The sequence below is a fragment of the Papio anubis genome, chromosome 14, assembly GCF_008728515.1.
Source record: "Papio anubis isolate 15944 chromosome 14, Panubis1.0, whole genome shotgun sequence".
NCBI classification, from domain to species: domain Eukaryota; kingdom Metazoa; phylum Chordata; class Mammalia; order Primates; family Cercopithecidae; genus Papio; species Papio anubis.
In genome coordinates this window covers 56,641,227-56,663,437 of record NC_044989.1, presented here as the reverse complement: position 1 = coordinate 56,663,437, position 22,211 = coordinate 56,641,227, and the positions used below count along the sequence as shown (strand labels likewise).

General features: G+C 45.8%; 2 protein-coding genes and 1 pseudogene across 11 annotated transcripts in view; 1 reads left to right on the top strand and 2 right to left on the bottom strand.

The window, feature by feature from the left end:
• The window catches only part of CCDC85A (coiled-coil domain containing 85A), a 197,532-nt gene extending 184,978 nt beyond the window's left edge, over window positions 1-12,554 (bottom strand). For 5 of the 10 annotated variants that reach the window (XM_017947545.3, XM_017947549.3, XM_017947552.3 and 2 more), the window contains exons 1-2: window positions 11,656-12,421; window positions 3,146-4,109 (exon numbers count right to left, since the gene is read on the bottom strand). In XM_017947545.3, the coding sequence (XP_017803034.1) occupies window positions 3,146-4,109; window positions 11,656-11,919 (1,228 nt within the window). In that variant the 5' untranslated portion in view covers window positions 11,920-12,421. Of the gene's footprint in view, window positions 1-3,145; window positions 4,110-4,400; window positions 6,935-11,655 lie in introns of those variants that run through there. The other 5 variants (XM_017947551.3, XM_017947553.3, XM_021924837.2 and 2 more) reach the window with 3 other exon arrangements.
• Window positions 12,432-12,967, bottom strand: LOC103876961. Its single transcript, XM_009184232.4, has one exon. The coding sequence runs from the start codon at window positions 12,924-12,926 to the stop codon at window positions 12,435-12,437; it is 492 nt and encodes a 163-aa protein (XP_009182496.2). The 5' UTR covers window positions 12,927-12,967; the 3' UTR covers window positions 12,432-12,434.
• A 3,236-nt stretch (window positions 12,968-16,203) lies between these two features.
• LOC108581639 lies at window positions 16,204-21,952 on the top strand (annotated as a pseudogene).
• Window positions 21,953-22,211: the final 259 nt, after the last annotated feature.

Genomic DNA, 22,211 nt, shown 5'->3' with positions numbered 1-22,211 from the left:
CCTGCCAGCTAGTATCTGGAAGCAAAACTACTTCATTTCGTTGTGGAAGGAAACACTTTCACCTAAGAAAATTCCATTCAACCTTGGGTGTCAATGGAATTAAGTAAGTGAAACCCCCATTCTCAATAGTTGAGGCAGTCAGTTTATGAACATTTATAAATAGCAGTGATTATTCGATTACTTAATTTACAAATATGAATTAAGCAAGCAACATGAATGAATAGACAAATGCCTTAATGCCTAGATGTGATACGTGTTGAATCTACTTCCTATTTGAAAATGGAACTCTACACAAACTAGAAAGAAATCATTGAACAATAACTTCTAAAGAATTAAATGCATTTTTGAGAATTTTGTTTAGTTTGGAGGTTTAAATATTTCTTTTGTTTTTGCTTTTGTTGTTTTCTAAACACCTACTAATTAAGAAATTATTACAGAGACTTAAGATGCTTTTAAGAGAGGAAAAATACCTAAAATTTATCTTTGCATTCCCAAAAGAAACTCTTAAATGAGTTCAACTCTTTTATCCACCGAGTTTGTAATTATAACCACAAGAAGATTTATAAATGCTCAAGGCATAGTCAATGAAAACAGTCATCTTTTTCACTGATGTTCTCTCAGTGTGCATATGTGTATGTTTTGGGAAAGAATGCATAGCTTTACAGGTAGGACAACACCCTGCCAATGTATATTTCATTTCTGTTTCAGTCTGCCATAATGCACACACACTTCCCATTTGTTTTCACGTGCTTTTTGTTCATCTAAAAACATGCAAGTGCTCATCCAAAACACTCATATTTCACACTAACCCCAAACAGAATGACTCTGGAAATGAGTCAGCAAATTTGCAATTCTGAATTAACCTTGATACTGCTTCCTATCTATTTATACACCAATGATTCAAACAAATTGTGTGAGGATTTAAAAATGTGAAAAAGCATGTCTTACCATCCATATCAAAAATTAATTTGTAATGGCAGGATAAATACAAGTTTACCAATGCCCATGTTTATAGGCTGATGATCCATAAACATCTCATTGTGCCACTTCATTTTCCAATTAATTACTGAAATTAAAATACAATGCAAATGCACTGCAAATATACTCTGAGGATATCAACTGTCAGCACAAGATTGGTCACTTAAGAATGAGAAAACTCGAAGTAGACATAAGATTTGAACTTCAGTATCATTCTATTACATCAGTTTTAACTAAATTAAATTGTTAAATTTTAAGAAACATTTACCTGCCCCACTAAGTTTATCTGTATCCAGGCAATAAGCTACGATGTAATGTCATCTTTACCAGGAGATACACCTTACTTACAATGCAAGGCATTGTTTAAAAGCTGCATGTAAAAACTTTTCTTAGAAGTCAAAATTATATGGTGATTAAACTAGAGTTCTTTATATAAAGAAGCCCTTTTGTAAAGAGAAATTGTTTTTTAAGTGATCCACTTGTCCCTAATATTTTCTTTCTAGTTTAAGAGACAAAGTTTCCTTATAATGGTGCATATACTTACTTCTCAAGCTCATTAAGAAGTAATCAAGAAATGGAAAAATCATTAACTTTACCTTCCCATTACTCCATTATGCCCCCTCCAAAGACAAGCTTCATGGCCAATGACCAATCTCATGATAGTAACACAACCAAACCTTCTTTTTAAATGACTTCCATCTCTTGTACAGAATTGGGCAGCCAAGACTGCCTACAGCAATGGGGTAGGGATGGGGGCAGCATCTCCACAGCTCTTGGAAAGAGTGAGTGAAGGTTCAACCTTGGAAAGGCACCAGCCAGGAAGCCTCAACACAACAGGTGAATTGGCTTCTCTGGGCCTCCACCTCCCAACAACAGAGAAAGCAGTAACCGCCCATCTTTCCCAACCTTTTTATTTCCACCTGTGCTTAAAAGAATATTGCATGCATTTGAAGTCAAGTTTCAGGAGTCAATTTTCAGCACTATGAAAAAAGGATTAAGATAAAATAGGAATCCAACAGGTAAATCCCCAAATACAATATTGAAAAGTACCCCCTTCTTGTCACTGCTAAAACTGGCAGCCTCCTCCACTACTGCTTGGAGTTGGCTGAAGACTCCAGAGCACCTTTCAAACAAAGCAAAAACCCTCAGATATTTTCAATGAAAACAAAACCCCACAGTTTATAAAATCAATTGTTTTAGCTCCAACTCAACCACAGGTAACATAAAAGGATTGTGGAGTTGTTTTTGTTTTTTATTCTTTAAGAAATGATTTTTCTCTCTTAAGTTCAAAGTGGTTTCAGATCCAAGACGCAGAAAATTAAAACTCTTCGAAAAGGTTTAAAAGCTCAGGTTTAACACTGCCTCCGCAAATGTAGCGGACGTTATGCTTTAGAAACCAAGAGTGTCCAAACACATCTGTACATTTTAAAAAGATACTTTCAAACAATCAGAAAAGATGTCTCTTGCAATGTAAGAGAGCATATTATTTGGAATATGTATAAGGGAGTTTGATGACAGTGTTGGTGGATTTTGAGTGAGTAGAAAGGGAATCAGCTGATGCATTTTATATGCAAAGAAGTGTCACAGATTCAGGCCCCCAATACAATGGGAAAAATCCTTAAGGTAAAGTCAGGCATATTTGTAGCCATTTGGGCAAACCAGCATCAGGCCTGTTTAGGAACATCATACTTCTTTTTTAATGTTACTGGTTTTTCATAGAAATATTCATTTCTTCTTGTACTTAACCTATTAACTGGATACAAAATCCTTTTGGCAACCATTCCACAGACAAGCTCTAGCAGGAAACAGCACACCACTAAGAGAATGCTCAGATTTAAGATGAAAGACTCTTAAAATGGTTCTATTTTTTATCTCCAATACCCACAGATTTCCCCTTGACAACTCAGGGTCCTAAGGAATTACCGTTCCTCTCCCTCCCATAACCCCTCATCCCCAACTTTCTTCACACTGACTGATAACTGTATAGAATAAAAACAGATGGAGAAGAACCCCACATCATGATTTTGGGTCCAACATTTGCTCCTTCTCCAAACCCACTCCCTACCTAGCACCTGCACTTTCTTACATGGCTGGAAAGCCCATCATCATTCATAACTGTCTACTGAGTTCCCCAGCCCAAGCAGCACCCCAGCACGTACTGACCCACCGTTCATGCCACTGTAGACATTCCGGTGATGGGGTGACCCGTCCTCCTGCGCCTGCCGTCTGAGGGTGCCCTCCCTGCTGCCTCCGCCACTGCCTCCACCTCCTCCACCGCCTCCTCCGTGTTTGTGATCAGGGCTCCCTCCATAATGTTGTTTGAGGTGCTCCGGGCTGGTGCCCCTGGCTCTGGGGAGATGCTCTAGGCTCCCCCCGAGGGCGGGTTTCTGAAGATGCTCCGGGCTCCCTCCACTGTGCCTGGCGTGTTCAGGGCTGCTCCCTGACCGGTGCTTCTGGAAGTGTTCCGGGCTCCCACTCAGCACGTGCTTAGGCAGTGTTTCGGGGCTGCTCCCTGGATGCGGGTGCCTTTGCTGTTCGGGGCTGCCCTTGCACAAGGGTTTGTGGTGCTCCGGGCTAGGTCCTTTGAGTGCTTTGGGGTGATCTGGGGTCCCACAGGCCCTGGGTTTCTGTGGATGCTCGGGGCTGGCGCTCCTGTGCTTGGAGTGCTCTGGGCTGCCCTCGCTCCGGGGCTTCTGCAGGTGCTCCGGGCTGCCACTGCTCGCGTGGTGCTTGTGGTGGTCCGGGCTGTCAGTGCTGCCAGTGCTGGAGGTGCTGCTGCCGTCACCCACATCCCGCACGTAGGGTGTGGTGGAGGCTGTGAGTTGGCACAGGCTGGCCTGGCTGTCGATGGAGCAGCGGCTGCCCGCGCAGCCTGCACCCTTCTCCTCATCTAGAAGCACACAGAGCTCCTTGAGCTCCATGTTCTCCTTCACCACTTCCTCCTGCTTCACCTCCAGCTCCTTCAGCTTCTGCAGGTATAAGGCCACTTCCTTGTGCATCACCCCGGCAGTGTAGCGACCCAGTCTCTGCCACTCCCGGGACACCCTCTTGCCTTTCTGTCGGTCATCATCCAGGAAACAGCAGAGGTCCCTCAGTTCCTGGTTGTCCTCCTGGAGTTTCTGGTTGATATCCTGAAAAGACAGACACAACCATTCAAGGGAAGCAAGCATCTGAGGTGTCAGCAGGCTCAGATTTCCTGGAAAGGGAGAGCCTGCAACTGCTGAATTATCTGTGAGGTTAGCGGAGGAGGTAAGGGAGTAGGAGGAAACTAAAGATTTGTAGCTGTCCATAAAAATTAAACTAACTTAAGTATCAGTTCTATCCCTGCACAATACTTTACTTGCATTATGTCATCTAATTTTTACCCACACATTTAGGGGATAATAATTATTATGGCTCTTATACAGAAGAGGAAACCAGACCTTACAGAGCTTCACTTGTCCAAGGTCACCCAGCCAGTAGTTAGGGAGCAACCAGCTCATTAACAAGAAATCAGTCACTAGAAGAAAAACAAGGCTCAGGCCCCACCCTCAAGAAAGAAAAATAACTGCTTGTGACCTATGAAATGCTTAAAAGCCCTGAGACAATAGACCTTTCAACAGAGTAAACAGCAAGCACTGCTTAGATCTTCAGCCCTGACATGGAATATGCAGCCCCAATTCCCCTGGTAGGGAAAGGCACAATTGCCCTCTAGTGGCATTTCAGCCCTGCACATCCAACCCCTACTTGCCACACCTACCTGAACATCTCCCTGGCATCTCTCACTTATCTCAAGCAACCTGAGTCTTAAATTACGAGATCTCTCTCCCCAAACTGCACCTCTCAGCAAATGCCACCTCTTTCTGTTCCACTGTTCTTTATATGAATCTGGGGTCATCCTTGGCATCTCCTTCTCCTTCAACCTTCCATTTCAAAACCAAATAAGGCTTTGGAGCTCTACCTCCAAAATTTAGCTCATCTTGTCATTCCCATGTTTGAAATCTTTTAATCTCATGGCCCTTAGGATACAATGCAAAATCCTTTAAGTCAAAGTCACACAAGGCCCCAGATGCATTGACTCAGCCTACTTCCCCTGCGTGAATGATGATTCATTTGTTTATTCACAAATATTCAGTAAGCATTTATTACTGTACCGGGTACCAGTCCAGGTGGTAGGGATATATCAGTGGACACAGCAAAGACCTTGATATCGTACAGCTTTTATTGTGGTGGGAAAGACTGGCAAAAAAAACACGTATAGAACATAACGTCATGCAGTGAAAAGTTCTGGAAAGAAAATTGAAGCAGGTTAAAGAACACTCTTTTTCAAGAGAAGATACCTCTACAGAGAAGGGAAACATTTGAGCAGAGACCTGGGTGGAATGAAGGAGCCAACATTTGAGTGAAGATGATCCCAGGCAGGGAGAGGGTAAGTATAAAAGCCCTGAGACCAGTATGAGAGCAAGAGCTCAAGTACAGGGAGGTCACCATGCCTAAAGAACAGAGAGCAAGTCAACAGACATGGGAAAGGGGGTCTGAGAGGCATCAGAGCCTAGAATATGCAGGCCACGTCAGCGACGGTAAAGGCTTTGGGTTGTTAGGGAGCTAAGGATAGAGGAGTAACATTACATGATTCCTTTTGTAAACAGCCTCCATAGTTGTGTGGAAAACAGACTGGCTGCGGTAGGGGAGGAAAGAAGGGAGGGTCAGGATAAAGTGGAAGCTGCGAGATCAACAAGGAGGCTCCTGGGCTGGTCCAGGTAGAGGGAGATGATGGTGGTTTGGATGTGTGGTAGCAGTGGAGAAGGTGGGAACACCCCTCCTCATCATGCACTGAGGCTGTGTTTCAGGTCCTCAAAGGGCAAGGCCTTTCCCTCTTTCACTTGGAATGTTCTCCCCAGCCTTCTAGAAAACCATCAGGTCTCATTTTACAAGTCACTTCCCCATAGACACCGTTCTATAGAAGGTCCACCCCCAATCTATGGTCTACCATCATCCCTCAGACTTACTTACAATTTGTAAGCACAAATGTGGAGTGTGATCATTCATTCTAGACTACATCTTCTCTAGAATCACAAGAACTGAGACCTCATCTATTTACTTCGGTGTATCAAGAACACAGCACTCCCAGTGTAGATACCTGAAGCCAAGGAATTTTTAAAATGACTAGTGGAGTTGCCACCTATTCTCCATTTATGCATACAGTCAAGGGGCCAGCAGTTCCTTGAAGCACTGTAGTTTGGTAAGGATGAAACAGGGGCAGCTACAGGGCTGCTACCTAAGATTTCACTGCTTCAAAAAGCCTGGAAATCTTTGGTCTTGCGAACCAATCCAGAACTAGAGGTACTCAGAAAGGGCACTGCATTCATTTAGACTCAACATAGACTCAACATATGCCCCTAACATAGACTAAAAAACAAATTAGAAAACACCTGTCAACCACATCCTCCACTTCCTGACAGTCATGGGAGTGAATTTGTGGGTCTTAGGAAGCTTATGCAGCTTAGTTTCTAACTCCAGTTCTAACTCTCGGCATCACCAACAATTCTGTTTCTTTGTTTCTAATTCCCACCTCTCCTTTTTGCTTCTCATTGTCACTTTCTGATTTCAGGCCTGACCTTTGCCAATAGCCTCCCAGGCAGCCTCCCTGCCTTCGTTTGCCCCATCTCCTCCTTCCCCTCACCCACTCCGACACAAGCACTCCGCAATCAGACTGACCTTCAGAAACACTCCCTGCTACTCACGGACATAAAGACGGCAACAACAGAAACTGGGGGCAATTAGGCGGGTAGGAAGGGAGGTAAGGGTTAAAAAACTATCGGATACTATGCTCAGTACCTGGGTGATGGGATGAATCATACCCAAACCTCAGCATCACACGGTGTACTCAGGTAACAAACACGCACATGTACTCCCCAAATCTAAAATAAAAGTTGAAATTTAAAACAAACAAACAAAAAACAACACCAGCTGGGCGCAATGGCTCATACATATCTGTAATTCCAACACTTTGGGAGGCCGAGGCAGGTGGATCACTTGAGGTCAGGAGTTCAAGACCCATCTGGCCAATGTGGTGAAACCTGTCTCTACTAAAAATACAAAAATTAGCTAGGCATGGTGGCACGTGCCTGTAATCCCAGGTACCCAGAAACCTGAGGCAGGAGAATCACTTGAACCTGGGAGGAGGAGGTTGCAGTGAGCCAAGATCACGATACACTATAGCCTGGGCAACAGAGTGAGACCTTGTCTCAAAAACAAGAACAAGAACAAAAACAAACAAACAAGAAAAAACACCAAAAGTACCCCTGCATGTTTTGCCTCTCCTGTTTATCAATCCCCATCACCTTTCCTTTGCCAGGGAAAATGAATACACCCCTCAGCCAGGCCTGAAAGGCTTTCCCCTGCCCTTCCACCTTTAGCTGTCAGCTAATTATGAACTACGATTATGTCTGTGCATTCCAACTAGAAAATGTCATCTTCTACCCCATATGAACCTAAAAGGAGAGATTCCTCCGCGAAGTTTCCCCTGGCACAGAACAGTACCCACGGATGAATGAATGAAGTAACTTTCCCACTCACTGTTTAAGGCCTGTATCACACTCTAGCTACAACAATCACTGGGCATCCATTTTTTCTCCTTTCTAATGTGGACATCTTAGCTCCTGGAGGGCAGGGTCTATTCCAAAAGTCTTTCTTTGAATATGCAACATATCTGGCATGGTGTTTTGCATACAGTGGACACTCAATATGTGTTTATGGACTGATCAACCATATAAAGCCCCAGGCCTCTGGCCAAAACAGGCTACAGCTATAGCTATTGAGAAGAATTTCTTATTGTTTTCAGCAAGCACTAGCTACGTCAGAGTCTACAGTACTAAGAGAATAAACTATCCCTTGATATTGATGCTTTAGAGGAAATCAGAAGCTGTGGATATTTGGAGAAAACAATGATATACAAAATTAATCTTTCTAAGCTCCAAAAATTATTCAACATTTAGTTTAATCCTGGTATTTGATAGAAAGTTCAAGTCATGTTCTCTTTCATCTAAATAAATTTTCATATGAAAATAATTCCCTTTGACTATCCTACAGCTATTTCTGATTTCTCTAGAGCTGGAAAGTAAACAGGACTGGTGCTACGCAGGGCTTCATGGAGCTAATGCCTTTTCCAAAAGGAGTGAAACATACACTTCTCAGCACTCCAGATGGAGGAGATAGGAGCGGGTACTGGCCCACTTCCTTTTCTATATCACAGTTCCTTCTTTCTATTATTAGTTTTCTTGAGAATATTATTTACTATTCAGTTCTGAGCTATTTCCTTCGCCTTCTGATGAACAGCTAAGCAGCCAGCTTGATAATAACCTTGTGATCCAGCTTCTTCAAACCTGCCTCATTAAGACTTGGGCTTTCTTTTGCAGAACACTAGGTGTCCTTTTAACATTGCCATAGGCCACCAGATATTATCCAAGTGTCTAAGTGGACTTTAAAAACTTTAAGTCCACTTCGTAGCACACCAACCAATATTTCAATCTTATGCCTGAAGACTATCAAGTACTGTATCTACAGTTAAATAATTGTTTTAATTTGTGATTTTGCTTCATTGCAGAGCAGGGTGGTGGGCAGGTGGGTGGTTGGGTTAGGAACCAATGAGGGAAATTAATGCAATGCAGAAAACAAATCTACAGAGATTCATCCCCAAATCGGCCCCCAACCGGGATACTGGGTCAGAGCAGCCTGAAGTGTTGGTATATGCTCAGCAGTCGGAAGACATGGTTCTCAGGAATCCAGTTCCTTACAACATAACCCTAACTAGAATCTCCCTTCTCCACCCCTTCCAGGACCACACATCCTAAGCAAAGAATGTCAACTAGCCAAAAGAAAAGGAACGCAGGCCGATTTTGAACACTTTATGTCTGTCTGACCTTGAGAAAACTATCTAACCTCACTGGGGTTTCTTCATCTAGGGTATATTTCATCCTCATAAAACCTCATGTGGAATTAAAATCTCCACGAGCAGATGAGGAAACCAAGGGACAGAGAGTTTAACAGTTTGCCAAAGCTGCCCAAATTGTCAGAATCCAAATCCTTTATCTTTCTACTTCTCGGGGCCCCTACGCTGCCCTGCCTCCCAAATATTTAAACACAAACAAGTCAATCAGTGCTAGGACCCGGCCACAGGCCCCTGAGAAGTAAAGAACTGATGCTGTCATCTCCTGTGTCCACAGCTACAATAATACCTAGTAGCCTTACAAATATTTAGATGCAATTTCAAAGTCAGCTCATAAAAAGAGGCATAAAAAAGAAAAAGTATCATGGTCTTAATTCCCCCACATATGTAGTTCTCAGAGAGTACTCAGATGCACCCCCCTCCATAACAACAACAACAACAACAAAAACAGTTCTTCTTTTCTTCCAGTTAAGCCAAAATAAATAAACGTACCTATCATTTATTCAGTCAACCACATATATGGATTACTATGGTGTCCAAGGAAGCTCTAAGCCAAAATAAAACAGGGAAGGGAGAAGGCTGGCCTCTCCGAAGAGTAAAACCACAGCACATTCACGGCTGAGTCAGAAGCCTGGGAGTCTGCTCCTTGCAGCAGCACAGGGATGACATGAGAAGAGTAGAGGCTGCATCAGAAAGCAACCTGCCCCCATCATTTCTGAACTTGACAAGGAAGTAGACTGGAAAGTCTTTTAATGCCAGGTCATGAATCTAGATCACAAGGAGACTTTCCTACTTGGGCGTAAGTGCCCTTAGCTGACCTAATAGCTACTTCTCTACGTGAAGCTACTGGAATGAAGCCCAGGCACTCTACCAACCCACTCTACCACCCCCCTCCCCTACCCACACATAGACCCTCACACACAGTCAATCCACAGAAACTAAAGGAAATTTCAAGTGTTTCTGAGCTATTATTTTGATGCTCCATACTATTAAAACATTTAATAGTAACTCTTCCAACTCTTCTAAATCACACGATGGTTCAGACCATGGAAGAAGCTCAAATTAGAGGGTGACAAACTAATGTCCCCTTGTCCAGCTCTGCCTAAGAAACCAAAATCTTGGAGACACACAGCCATAGATTTGTAAGTCCTTTCCTGATGACAGTAACTACCATTTTATAGTCACGTATTAAACCTTCCCCCACATAATCATAACTTGTCATAACACCCTCAGAAATAGTTATCATTGATTGTATTGGTGAATAAAATGAGGATCTGAGAAAGTAATTACCCAAGCTCACCCTCCTGGCAAATGAGGTTTCTAGAATTCACTCACCTCTGAGATCATCTTCCTACTACATTAGCCTGCCTCTATTCCCCAAAGAGCCTGGCACTTAATAAATACTCTGTTAGTAATGAATTAAACCAAAAGAGAGAGCAAGCCTTGGGATTTTTCTGACTGGAGGAATATTCCTACCTGCACCCACTCTAGGGACTATATGACAATGAGTTCCGGCCTCAGGAGAAGGCCATCTCCACCTGAACTGGGCCCAGCACGTAGGTGAGCCTTGGGCATTCTACCCTTCCCACTCTTCCTTGCCCCGGAACCCAGAGCTGGAGCACTGAGGCAATTCAGGAACAGCATCTACTGCCTGATATGTGGGGATGGGAGTGGAAAGGCGACAAGAACAGCCTGTGCCTTCGGGAATTTGCTCCCTGAAGTCCCTGCACTGATCTCGTTTGTGTCTGGCTTCCTATAAACAAAGCAGAACAATGAGAGGAAGGAATACCAGGAGGCACCAGCGCTAGCTGGAAGGAGAGGAAGTTTGCGGTGCTCCCCAGCAGGGCGGTTCCCGGCCACCCGTGTACTGCAGCTGGGCAGGCACACTGCTCCAGACCCAGCCCTCTCCAAGGAGAAAAGAAAGTTAGTGAGCTTGGGGGGACGGGGGCCGTTTCCCCTCTTTTCCTAGAAAAGGGTGGCAGGGGGGCTGGCTCAAAAAGAAAGATCACTGACCAACACCTGGGGTACCCTGTCAAAACCCTGCTCCTTCCACACTGAGTCTCTTTGCTCCTCCCCTTTCCCCCAGTCAACCTAGGGTTAAATGGGAAGGGGAGTAAGGCAACTCCAGGCGACGCCTTCCAAACTCTGGAAGAGGGAAAGCACAGGAGTCGGTAGAAGCGTGAAGGCAGAGCTTGAACTCCTATGTACCCGGTGACACAAGACAGCTCTGAGGGTGGCGCCCGCTGCTTCTCCCGGGCACCCCGCCAGCCGCTCTCCCTGGCAGTGGCGCCCTTTCCTCGCCCTCTGCCCGCCCAGGAGCTGCTGGCCCAGAGCAGCCGCATCCCCGACCCTCCAAGGCGAAGATCTCCTGGACTCACCCCCTCCCTGGCCTTTCCCCCTGACTGACTGAAACCTGGCTCCCCAAGACTGATTTTCCAACCTCCCTAAGAAATAAAAGGTCGGTGTGCCCTTCACCTCCCTGCCTGCTTTCCAGTGTCCTCCGCGTCCGCGCCTCCCGCCGCATTGCACCGCGAACAGCCAGACACTGGCGCGCCCCGTGTTGGGGAGAAGAGAGGAGCAGACGCCTCCAAAGTTTGGAAAAGTTTCACAGGGACTGGGGGCAGGGGGTGCCGACCGGGAGAAGGGAAGGATCACCTGTTGAGGGAGGGAGGGAAAGTTTGCCTGGCCCCGCCTCCCCGGGGCACCCAGCTCCCAGCCGCGCCGCGCCTCCCCACCTGGCCCGCGCTCACCTTGAGGCCGCGGATCTCGCCAAGGTGCAGCTGCAGGCGGCGGTTCACCTCGCGGATGAGGTTGCTGTGGTCCAGCATCGCGCTCACCTTCTCCGCCTCGGCGCGCCGCAGGCTGCGGATCAGCTCCTCCTTGCTCCACTGCAGCAGCTCCTCGTCTGACACTTTGGACAGGTCCTCCACGGGCGCGGCTGTGGTCGAGCCGGCCGCGGCTGGGGAACAACTTTCCGCCGCCGCCGCCGCCGCGCCTCCGGCCGCCTTCGACATGGTATCTGCGCGGTGGCAGGTGCAAGTGGGTGGAAGAGGCGAGGCGACTCCCGAAGGCGCGGGCGCGGCGGGGCCGCCTCCGCCCACACCCCTGTGCGCTCCGGCGAGTCAGCGGCACCGCCCAGGGGCCGCTGGGTTGGGGCGGCGGGGGTCGCGCTGGGTGGCCATCCTACCTCGCCATCCCCGCGCGCGCGCCCGCGCTCCCCCAGGGCCCGGCAGCCAGCCGCTCGCTGCTACTGAGGCCCGTCCCAACTCCGAGCAAGTCCATGGTGAGGGGCGCTGGGAAGCCCGGGGCAGCCGCGGGAAAACCTCGGGGACGGCGGGGGAGCTGCACCCCCGTTCCCCTGCCCTCTCCTCCGCCCTAAGCCGAGACTGTCGACCCCCGCACTCTCTGCCTTGCACACAGGCGCGCACGCACACGCACTTTCCTCCCCCTTGCCCAGCTGCAGCCCCCGGCTTCTCCCCTCTCCTAGCGTGGAGGGCGCGCCCGGCTCCGCGGCGCCTCCCCGGCTACTCTAGAGACGCCGCGGTGGCTGCCCGAAGGCTGCTGCGCTCCTCCTGTCGCCTTCGCTGCGCCCGCGGCCGCTCCTAGGCTGCTCCGGGAAGCCTTCGATTTGCAGAGCCGAGTCGAGAAGGGGTGGAGGGTGGGGGACCGGCTGGAGGAGGAGCCTGGAGCTGGGGCCACCCGTAACCCGCAGCAGCTCCCGCATGGGCTGGACGCAGCTGCCACTCGACCGCTGTCCGGGCCCCCGAGGTGCGCTCCCCGCTGTCCAGCCCGGGAGGGCTGGGGGCGCGGCTCCTTCTGCTCCCGGGTGCGGGTGGGGCTGGAATGGGGAGAAAGTGCGGAGCTGTGGCCGCCCGGGCTTTGGGAGGCTCGCGCGCGCCACCGTGTGGCGGAAGAAGCTCCCTCCTCTGTCCTCTGTCCTGGTGACCGCGCTTGTCACCAGGCGGGGGAAACAGCTGCTGACCCAAATGCGAGGTGCTTGGTATTTGGAGGGATAGGGCATCAGGAAAGATAGGGTAGCAGGACCTGAGGGATAACCAGTTGTTTGCACTTTGGAGAATGGGAGAAGAAGCAAATGGCAAAAACGGGGGTTGGGGGAAGGGGTAGCTTGAGAAAATCCAAATGGTCTGAAAAGGGGGAAAAGAGGCTTCAGGGCACTGCTCTTTAGGGACTACCCATCCCCACCTCCCACCCTCGCCCCACCCCTAGCCCTTTGTCTCTTCTAAAAACCCACTACTCTATGAAGAAGCTTCGGGAGAAGGTACTGGATCTTTTAAAATTTTATTTGAAAAATATCAAAGCCTTTAGGCGAAAATAAAATACCTTCATCTCCTGCTTCCTGAAACCTAGATTTTAAGGTCAGCACAGTCACCTCCCCTCGGAGCAAAGCAAGCCCCCTCAGGCAAGCTGAAATGCCAGCCAAGGAGATTTCCATTTTCTTCTATGCCGCAGGCTGCCAGGCGTTTACTGGGTCGGCTTTTTTATGATGGTTATTTCTGGAAGGAGGAAGTCTGAGTCCCTGGCTTCTATCTTTGGGCTATCCTCTTGTAAAGTTGGGTGGAATCCTCTCTGGGCTGAAAACATGCTTTTGCCTAAAGAGGTGGATGCCCTTGACTGGCATGTTATTTCCAGTGGGGGACAGGGCCGGAAAATGGCAAGGATCTACCCCACCGGGTTTCAGTTAACCCGGGTGCAGAGAGAATAATCTCTATCTGGTAGGATGAGAATCGAAATCAGTCCCTTCACCCGCCGGTCAGTGTGTGTCCTCTATTGGGGACACTGAGACCTGGCTCCCAGGAGAGGCAAAGAGAGGTGGTACTGCTTACTGTGACCAAGAAGGCCCTTAACATTCCCCTCAGCTTGACTAAGCTTTAGACAGGTTTCTTCCTAACTGTAGGCCCCTGACCTTCCTTTTCTCAGAGCATTTACTTCAGCAAACTTCCACTGATGAATGTTTCCTCTGACCCTGTGATATGTAAATCTCTTAGCCTCTTGCTGGGTTTCACAGCCTGGGGATCTTTCTCAGGGATCTGTGAGGCATCCCTTTGAAATATAATCATGAGGGAAAAGAGGGTCCCTATCTCCCAGTGTTTGTGGAAAGCAGGAGCCTAACTAATAAGTTCCAACTAGGAAACACAAATGGCCTCATTACACTGACCAACTTCCCACCCTAATCTCCTCCACTACTCTTCTACTAGCTCCCCTCCTGTTTCGGTGGAGTTGACTCTGCCTCCCTCTCTCTCTTCCCTATTGCAGTAGTCTTGAATAAATCCCCCTTGTCTGTTTAACTATATTGGATACAATTTTTCTTTGACACCTCCAAGCAGCTCTCATGCCCACAGAAGGCTCTGCTCAACACAGTTCCTAAGACCGATTTTGTCACAGAAAAGGAAAGTGAAGGTCAGAAAAAGATAAGTCCTATCTCTGTTACATGTTAGTTCTTGTCCTTGAACAAATTATCCGACCTTACTGGCCCTAGGGCAGCTAATGATATGAAGTGCTTGATCGAGCAACCCTACAGAAATGCAACCTTATTATTACTGATGTTACATACTACACTGGGCAGCCTCTTGTCTAGAAATAGGAACCAGGACTTCTGTGTATTCCTCTATCACGGGTTCTTCAAGAGCCCTATTCTAAAATGAAACAGCCAGCCCCTTCTCTCCTAACTCCCTCTGATCAGTTAGCACCTAATGGACATGAGAGATAGATGGCTGAGAGGAGAAATTAGACTTGTGTTGGGAGGACAAGGAAGAAGGAAAGCAAAAAAAAAAAAAAAAAAAAAAAACTCTCTGCAAATTATATACACTAGCAGTGGCTTACAGTTGAGCTACATCATCTTAAGGTTTTGATGTTTCTAATTTTGGTCATTGATTCAGAATAATAATTTTCTGCATGAATGAATAATGTTGCTTCATGTTGCTAAGGTCATATATGGTGTCAGGAGCTTCACTTGACTGCTAAAAACAGAAACTCAAAAAACAGTCACTTTAAAAAAATCACTTATTTTTTCTCACCTACGTGGTATTCTAAAGAGAGGCAGCTGAGGGCTGGTATGGTGTCTTCATGAGGTGGTAAAAATCTTAGGCTCCTTCTTTCTGCTCAGTCCCGTTTGGCATGATTGCCTCATGTCCATAACATGGCTGTTGGAATTCTAGCCATCCAGCTACATGTAAGGCAGGAAGAAGGTAACAACAACTGTAAAGGGGTACATGCCCCTTTAAAAAGTTTTCCTGGTGGCCAGAGGTGGTGGCTCATGCCTGTAATCCCAGCACTTTGGGCGACCGAGGCGAGTGGATCATTTGAGGTCAGGAGTTCGAGACCAGCCGGCCAATAGAGTGTGCCACTGCACTCCAGTCTGGGCAACAAAGTGAGACCCCGTCTCAGGAAAAAAAAAAAAAAAAAAAAAAGTTTTCCTGGTAATTGACCCAGTTAATTTTCTTTATGTTCTAATAGGCAGAGCTTACCATATGATCACCTCCCAGCTACAAGGGAAGCTAGAACATTTGTTAAAGTTGGGTATATTAATGTCACAAGTAAAATCTGGGTTGTTTTAATAAGAAAGAATAAAATGGATATTAGGTAGGCAACTAACAGTTTCTTATGCAAACCTTAGCAGTTTCTTATGCAATCTGAACTCTGAGTAAGTTAAATGGAGGTTTCTGAAAACCAGCCATAAATGACCCTAAGTCTTTAGTCCTGATGGTTTTATGTCATATGATTTTTTTGAGTCAACTCTATTTCATCCCAGCTCACTGTTGCCCAGCCTAGGTTCTCACTAAGTCTCACCTAACCCCCCTCACTGGTCCCTCTGACTACAGCATCACCTCTCTCAGATCTGCTTTCCACACAACTTCCCAAGTGAATCATCTCTAGTCATAAAAAGTCAAGTCTAGCTGCTTTACCCCAAGATAGATTGAATTATTGCTGATAATTTTTCACAACCTCCCTATAAAATGAATTAACATCGGCTGGGTGTGGTGGCTCATGCCTGTAATCCCAGCACTTTGGGAGGCCAAGGCAGGCAGATCACGAGGTTAGGAGATCTAGACCATCCTGGATAACATGGTGAAAACCCGTCTCTACTAAAAATACAAAAAAAACATAGCCGAGTGTGGTGTCAGGCACCTATAGTCCCAGCTACTCGGGAGGCTGAGGTGGAAGAATGGTGTGAACCCGGGAGGCAGAGCTTGCAGTGAGCCCAGATCGTGCCACTGCACTCCAGCCTGGGTGACATAGCGAGACTCCGTGTCAAATAATAATAATAATAATAATAATTAACATCCCCCTGCACCATGTGACGTTATAGTCCTCCGCTACAGAGAACAGTTTTTCTCCCCTCCTCACTGGGATTGGGAATCGTATTGCAAGCATATGACTTGCTGTACTAACGCATGTGTGTGCACCTGACGATGTACCCCTTCTCTGAAGAGGTCTCAAAAGGCATCTGTCTGCCCACTCACCCATCTGTACTTTCCATGCTTCACCAGGAGAAGAGCTAACCTTGGGTAGCTGCCGTTCCTTCAGTCTGAGCCATACACTCAGCCACACCAGCCAACCTGAAGACCTGCAGCGTGAAGCAGAGCCATGCTCACAGACTCACAGACCTGCATGTGAGAAAACAAGACTATTGTTTAAGCTGCTTACTTCTGGGGAGATTTATTGTGCAGCATTATTAATGCAATAGTTAGCATGTACAATCCCTTGCCTAAATCCCTTTGGGGCATCTCAGCACCTTTCTCTGGAGTGAAGCTACATTTCTTAGCAGAGCATATAAGATGGACACAGTCTGACGCTTACCTACTTTTTCAGCTCCACCTTCTACCATACTTTGCCTCATATTTCATACTTTTTCAGTTCCAAACTGCCTGTAGCTCCCTGTCAGCATTCAGTGTACCTCTGTGCCACACTGATGCTCTTTTCTCAGGCATAGAGTGCCTTCCTTGCCTTTTCCTTCTGAATAACTTCTGACCAGATCCTTCAAAAGGCATCATCTACTCCAGATTGCTGGCATCAGCCCACATTTCCCTGGCAGAGGCAAAGGTGAGTGTCCCTCTCCACTCCCATAACCTCCAGTGCATACCTCTAGTGCAGTACCTAAAATAGAATGCTGAATTATAGGAAAATATAAGCAGAGGCTCAGACTAATCCAGTCCAATCCCAACAAAAGGGTTTAACTCCAGCCAGGATTTAATATTATCTGTTTTCTGCTTTCTCCAAACCATACAGATTTTTGTCATGCTCTACAGAACTCCTTGGTGCCATTAGGGATGTTACTGAGGTCATTGCTTATGACACCCCATAATGCCTTATAAAGACTGCACCTAATACCCATGGTCCATAGTTTTAATCCTATGGACACTGAGTTTTGCAGTTGGTTATGTATTCCTCTTTGCGCTGGCTTCTAGGAAGTTAGATCTAAATTTGTGGCCCACCTTCAGTAATTCAGAGAAAATTTAATGAATGTAATTTGTCAACTAACCTGACTTCCATCGTTTTCTCACTTTCAGATTTCTCCCTCACAATTTCTTCTTTTTAACCCCATGTGTGTGTATCTTTGCAAGTTACTGCTGGCATTTTTAGTAAGGCAGAAAAGAGAGAAAGGGAGAGAGGGAGGGGGAGAAGAGTCTCATCTTCAATTATAGACCCTATAATGTTTTCTGTCTCTCGTTTACTTTGGTGTCTGCTTTGGCTTGAACATGTGTCGCTCCAAGATTCATATGTTGAAACTTAAACCTTAAGGTGATGGCATTAAGAGGGGACCTTGGGAAGGTGATTAGGCTATGAGGGCTCTGCCCTCATGGATGGGATTAGTGCCCTTATAAAAGGACTTGAGAGAGCAAGTTTGTCCCTTTTTGCCCACCCTTCTCTTCTACCAGATGGGGACACAGCATTTGTCCCTTTTTGCCCCTTTTGCCTTTCCACCATGTGAGGACACAGTAAGAGGCACCATCTGTGAAGCAGAGAGTGAGCCTTCGCCAGACTCTGAATCTGCTGGACTCTTGATCTTGGACTTCCCAGCCCCCAGAAATATGAGACATACATTTCTAATATTTATAAAGTATCCAGTCTAAGGTATTTACCTTTAGCAGAACAAATGGACTAAGACCATGTTTTTTTCCTCTTTTAGCTCCTAAGCTCCCTGGAGACAAGGTCTATTTCCTAACACAGAGTTAATATTCAATAAATACAGGAGGGAAGGAGGAAAGGAAGAAGGGAGGAGAGAACAAGTTTTCCAAGGGCCTTCATTCCGGTTTTTTAAAATATCCTTGTTTAGGTTGGGTCGCCATCCAAACACATACACAAGACCTCTTCCTTTTGAAAATATAATTACTGTTTAGTATATGCTATTTTGGAAGTTAGAAGAGTGATATGTAGTTCAGAATTTTTTTTAATATTTCAAAATTGTTTAAGTGTAGGATAATATGATGCTTTAACAAGTTAGCTTCTCTGCAAAAATGCACTTCAGGCAATGAGTTTATTTGCTGTTGATGCCAGACATGAGTAATCATACATATGAACAAGGCTGAGGTTTATCTCATTTTTCTGTGTTGCATCAAATAACACAGCCAGCCACTGAAACGCCCTATCTTGCTCCATCAAGAACCAATTTCCCGGGCAATACCTCAAAACTCAATAGAAGTACATTCGATTTTAGCTTTGTTACCTAATTCTGAGTTGAGATCCAGAGAACACAGCCATTGTGTGGAACTAGTAAGTAGCTGAGAATGTCCCCAAAATAACAGAAACCTCCAGTGGTAATGTTATTGATGGATGCCCCCAAAGATGCTTACACTGTGAGCTACTCCCAAAGTGCTTTGCCTTATCCAACCCTACAAACTGAACATTTAGGAGCTTGCTGCCCTTTATCCTATTTTGTTCCCCCAGGTACTATGGCAGAAATGGCCAGGGAAGGGTTTATCTAACCACCAGGAGTACCCAAAGAAGAGAGGTCCAGCCAGCCTGCCTCTCAGATTGTTAAGATGTCAGCTGTCTTTTGCCTCATGGAAACAGCTGTTCTGCCCCCTCCCCAACCCTAGAATCACAGCTACACTCTGTGGGTAGGTTGAAGCATGAGAGAAAAGCCTAAAGCAGAGGGTACTTTAGGAGCCTCTATCTTTTGTTGTTTGTAAAGAAAATTGGCATATCCCTGTGTAATAATCCCTGGACCAGTAATGCTATCTCTACTATTAACCTTCCTCCAGGTCTCTACTGCATGAACTGTCAATCTTGGCTGCATATTGGAATTACCTGGGGAGTTTCAGATGACCCCTCACTAGATTTAGTTTGTCTGGGGTACAGTCTGGACACTAGGTATTTCAAAACTCTCCATGTGATTCTAATTGCAGCAATTTGAGAATTACTGTTGTGGATAGTATAGAACACCATCCTGTAGAAATATAATACAAGCCACAAATGCAAGCCACACATGTAATTTTAGATTGTCTAGTAGTTGCATTTAAAAAGTAAAAAAAAAAAAGTGATACTAATTTTAATAATATATTTTATTTAACCTAACATATCTAAAATGTTATTTCAACATGTAATCAACATACACATTATCGAGAAATTTATACTTTTTTATTAACACTTCAAAATGGAGTGTGTAGCTTGCACTTACAACACATCTCAATTCAGACCAGACACCTTTCAAGTGCTCAGTAGCTACATGTGACTAGTGGCTGCCATATTGGCCAGCACAGCTGGAGACTGTTTGGGGGGTGAGTGGCAAAATGAGAGTGGCACCTGTAGTGGACTGAATAATGCCCTCCATCCAAAAGGTATCCACCACCAACTCATCCTTAGAACCTGTGGTTGTTATCATGTATAGCAAAAAAGGACTTAGTAGGTGTGATTACTTTAGGTATCTTAAAATGGTAAGATTCCCTTAGCTTATCCAGATAGGCTCAAAATGCAATTGCGTGTTTCCTTATCCAGGTGGGCCCAAAATGCAATTGCATATTTCTTTATAAGCAGAAGATTTCACAAAGAAGAAGAGAAGCCAAGAACCACAGAGTCTATGATTGGAGAGATGTGGCTGCAAGTCAGGGAATGCTAGCTGCCACTAGCTACTGGAAGAGTCAAGGAATGGACTCTCCCTGGAGCCTCCAGAGAAAACCTAGCCCTTCTGACACCTTGATTGTTGCCTCATAAGACTCATTTCAGACTTTAGGCTACATATGAGAGAATAAATTTCTGTTGTTTTAAGCCACAAAGTTTGTGACCATAATAATAAACTAATATAGCACCATTTATAACAAAGCACTGTGTTTTTATCTGTATTAGTATAGTTATCACAGTCTTTCTTACTTTATACCTGGTGGATACTTACTGATTTTCTTTTTAGAGGGCAGGGATCTGTCTTATTCATGAATGAATTCTCTGCTGCATGCACCTGGGAACTAAAGTGTTTACCATAGGAGCACAGTAAAGGTTGTTCAAATGGATCTGAAACTCAGTCTCTGGGGTGCCCGTATTCTCGTGTGCATACAGGGAAAGCACAAAGGGAAGGCTGCTTCCTGAAGAGATCTCCATATGGAAGACCTGCAGATCACAAACAACCCACACAGCCATTGCCTGGTCTCCTGGTCACTTGTGTTTTTGAGAAGCCATAACTCCAAGAATATCGAAGGGAAGAAAATGCTGAAAAGCAGGGGCTGCCTAACAGGTCTGGCTTGCAAGGCAAACTCTCGGCAGACCTGGCCAGCTTCTGCTTGTCCCAGGGCAATCCCACCCCCATAGGATCTGGAATTTTTCAGTCCCTTTGCTAAGATTCCTGAAATAGACTTAATGAGGAGCCTCAGAAGTGAAAATGCCTCTTCACACATTTGCTCAAAAAGATTGCTTTTCTCCTAACACAGAAATCAGCTGCCTTGAGGATGTGCAAGTTTGATTAGGGAGTCTGCTCTTGCCTATTTCTCAAACAGTTCAGGCCCTGACAGAATCAGTATCACCCTTAGGGCATTTGCTTCAAATGCCCCCCATATAATCAGAAGTTATAAATGATAACCCAAAAGTTGAGGTACATTCATTGCCTTTCAGAATGAAACCTTCTAAGGGGCCATGGTCATATTGTGACTGGACAAGAACTATCATGGATGAGGCACATCATCTTTTGGAACCATCTATGGAACAGACATTATTCCATTTTGCAGAAGAGGAATCTGAGGCTCAGGCCAGACAGATGCAGCTAACGTTGAGTGGCATCCTGATGATCACCTTCATCAGAAAAGGCAGGAGTGCTTTGAGGACTACAGGTGGCTCTCAGGACCCTGACCTCCATGGCAGCCTTCAAGGAGTGGCAAAGGGGGTCCACAGTGGCATATGCAGTGAGATCCAAGTTTTAGCCATTCAGAGTGGAGCAAGCCAAGAATAAGAACAGGTTCTGATGGTGACAGAAAAGGAGTCCCTGTGTTTTTGTCACCCGGGAAAGGAATCCTGATTGGAGGATAATTTTCATAGAAGGGAGTCATAACTTGATTCCTGTTTCTCTGGTCGCATCTACAGAAGTTCCCAAAACATGCTCTTTCCCACTTGGGGATGTTCACATACGATGCTCTGTGCCTAAGCACTAGTATGTTGCTGGATAATTCCTACACCTTCACATCTCAGTCACAAGGGCATTGCCCCAGATATACTATCACTGACCGACTTATCTACAGTACCTGCTTCATCTTGAGTTCATCACCTTGTCTGTTTCCTTCATGCCACTTATCATTTGCAGTTATTTTCTATTTTGTTTGTTCATATTCTACTTTCAGCTGTGGAAGGCATGAGGGGAAGAGCTGTGTTGGTGTTATGCCTGACCTGTACTAGGTCCCCAGTAACTCTTATTGAATAGATGGATTGCAGGTTTTAAGTATTTGCTAATCAGCACCTACTAAGCTCCTGGCCATGCTGTGCTTTATCCCAGTACAAATTCCCCTCAGGAACTCTGATTCCATTGGTCAGGAGTGAGACCCTGGAAATGTGTAACTGAAGGCTATTTCTGATGCAGTCAGTAGAACATGTGGGACCCCTGTACCTGCCTCCCTCACACAATCTTTATTTGTTCTCTTTGCAGTGGGAGTCATGGCAGCAACAATAATTCACACATTAATTTCTGCGTGTTTGGGGTCCCTGGGAGTATCCTATGAATCCTGTTTGCATTTATGCCATTTGTCTACCCATCAGAATCTATGAATGAGATGTTAGGGCTACTGTTATCTCCTATACACGGTGAGTAAACATTCCCAAGGAAGGAGAGACAAAGGCCACCACAATCTTTGGGGGGGGGATATTCAGGGCA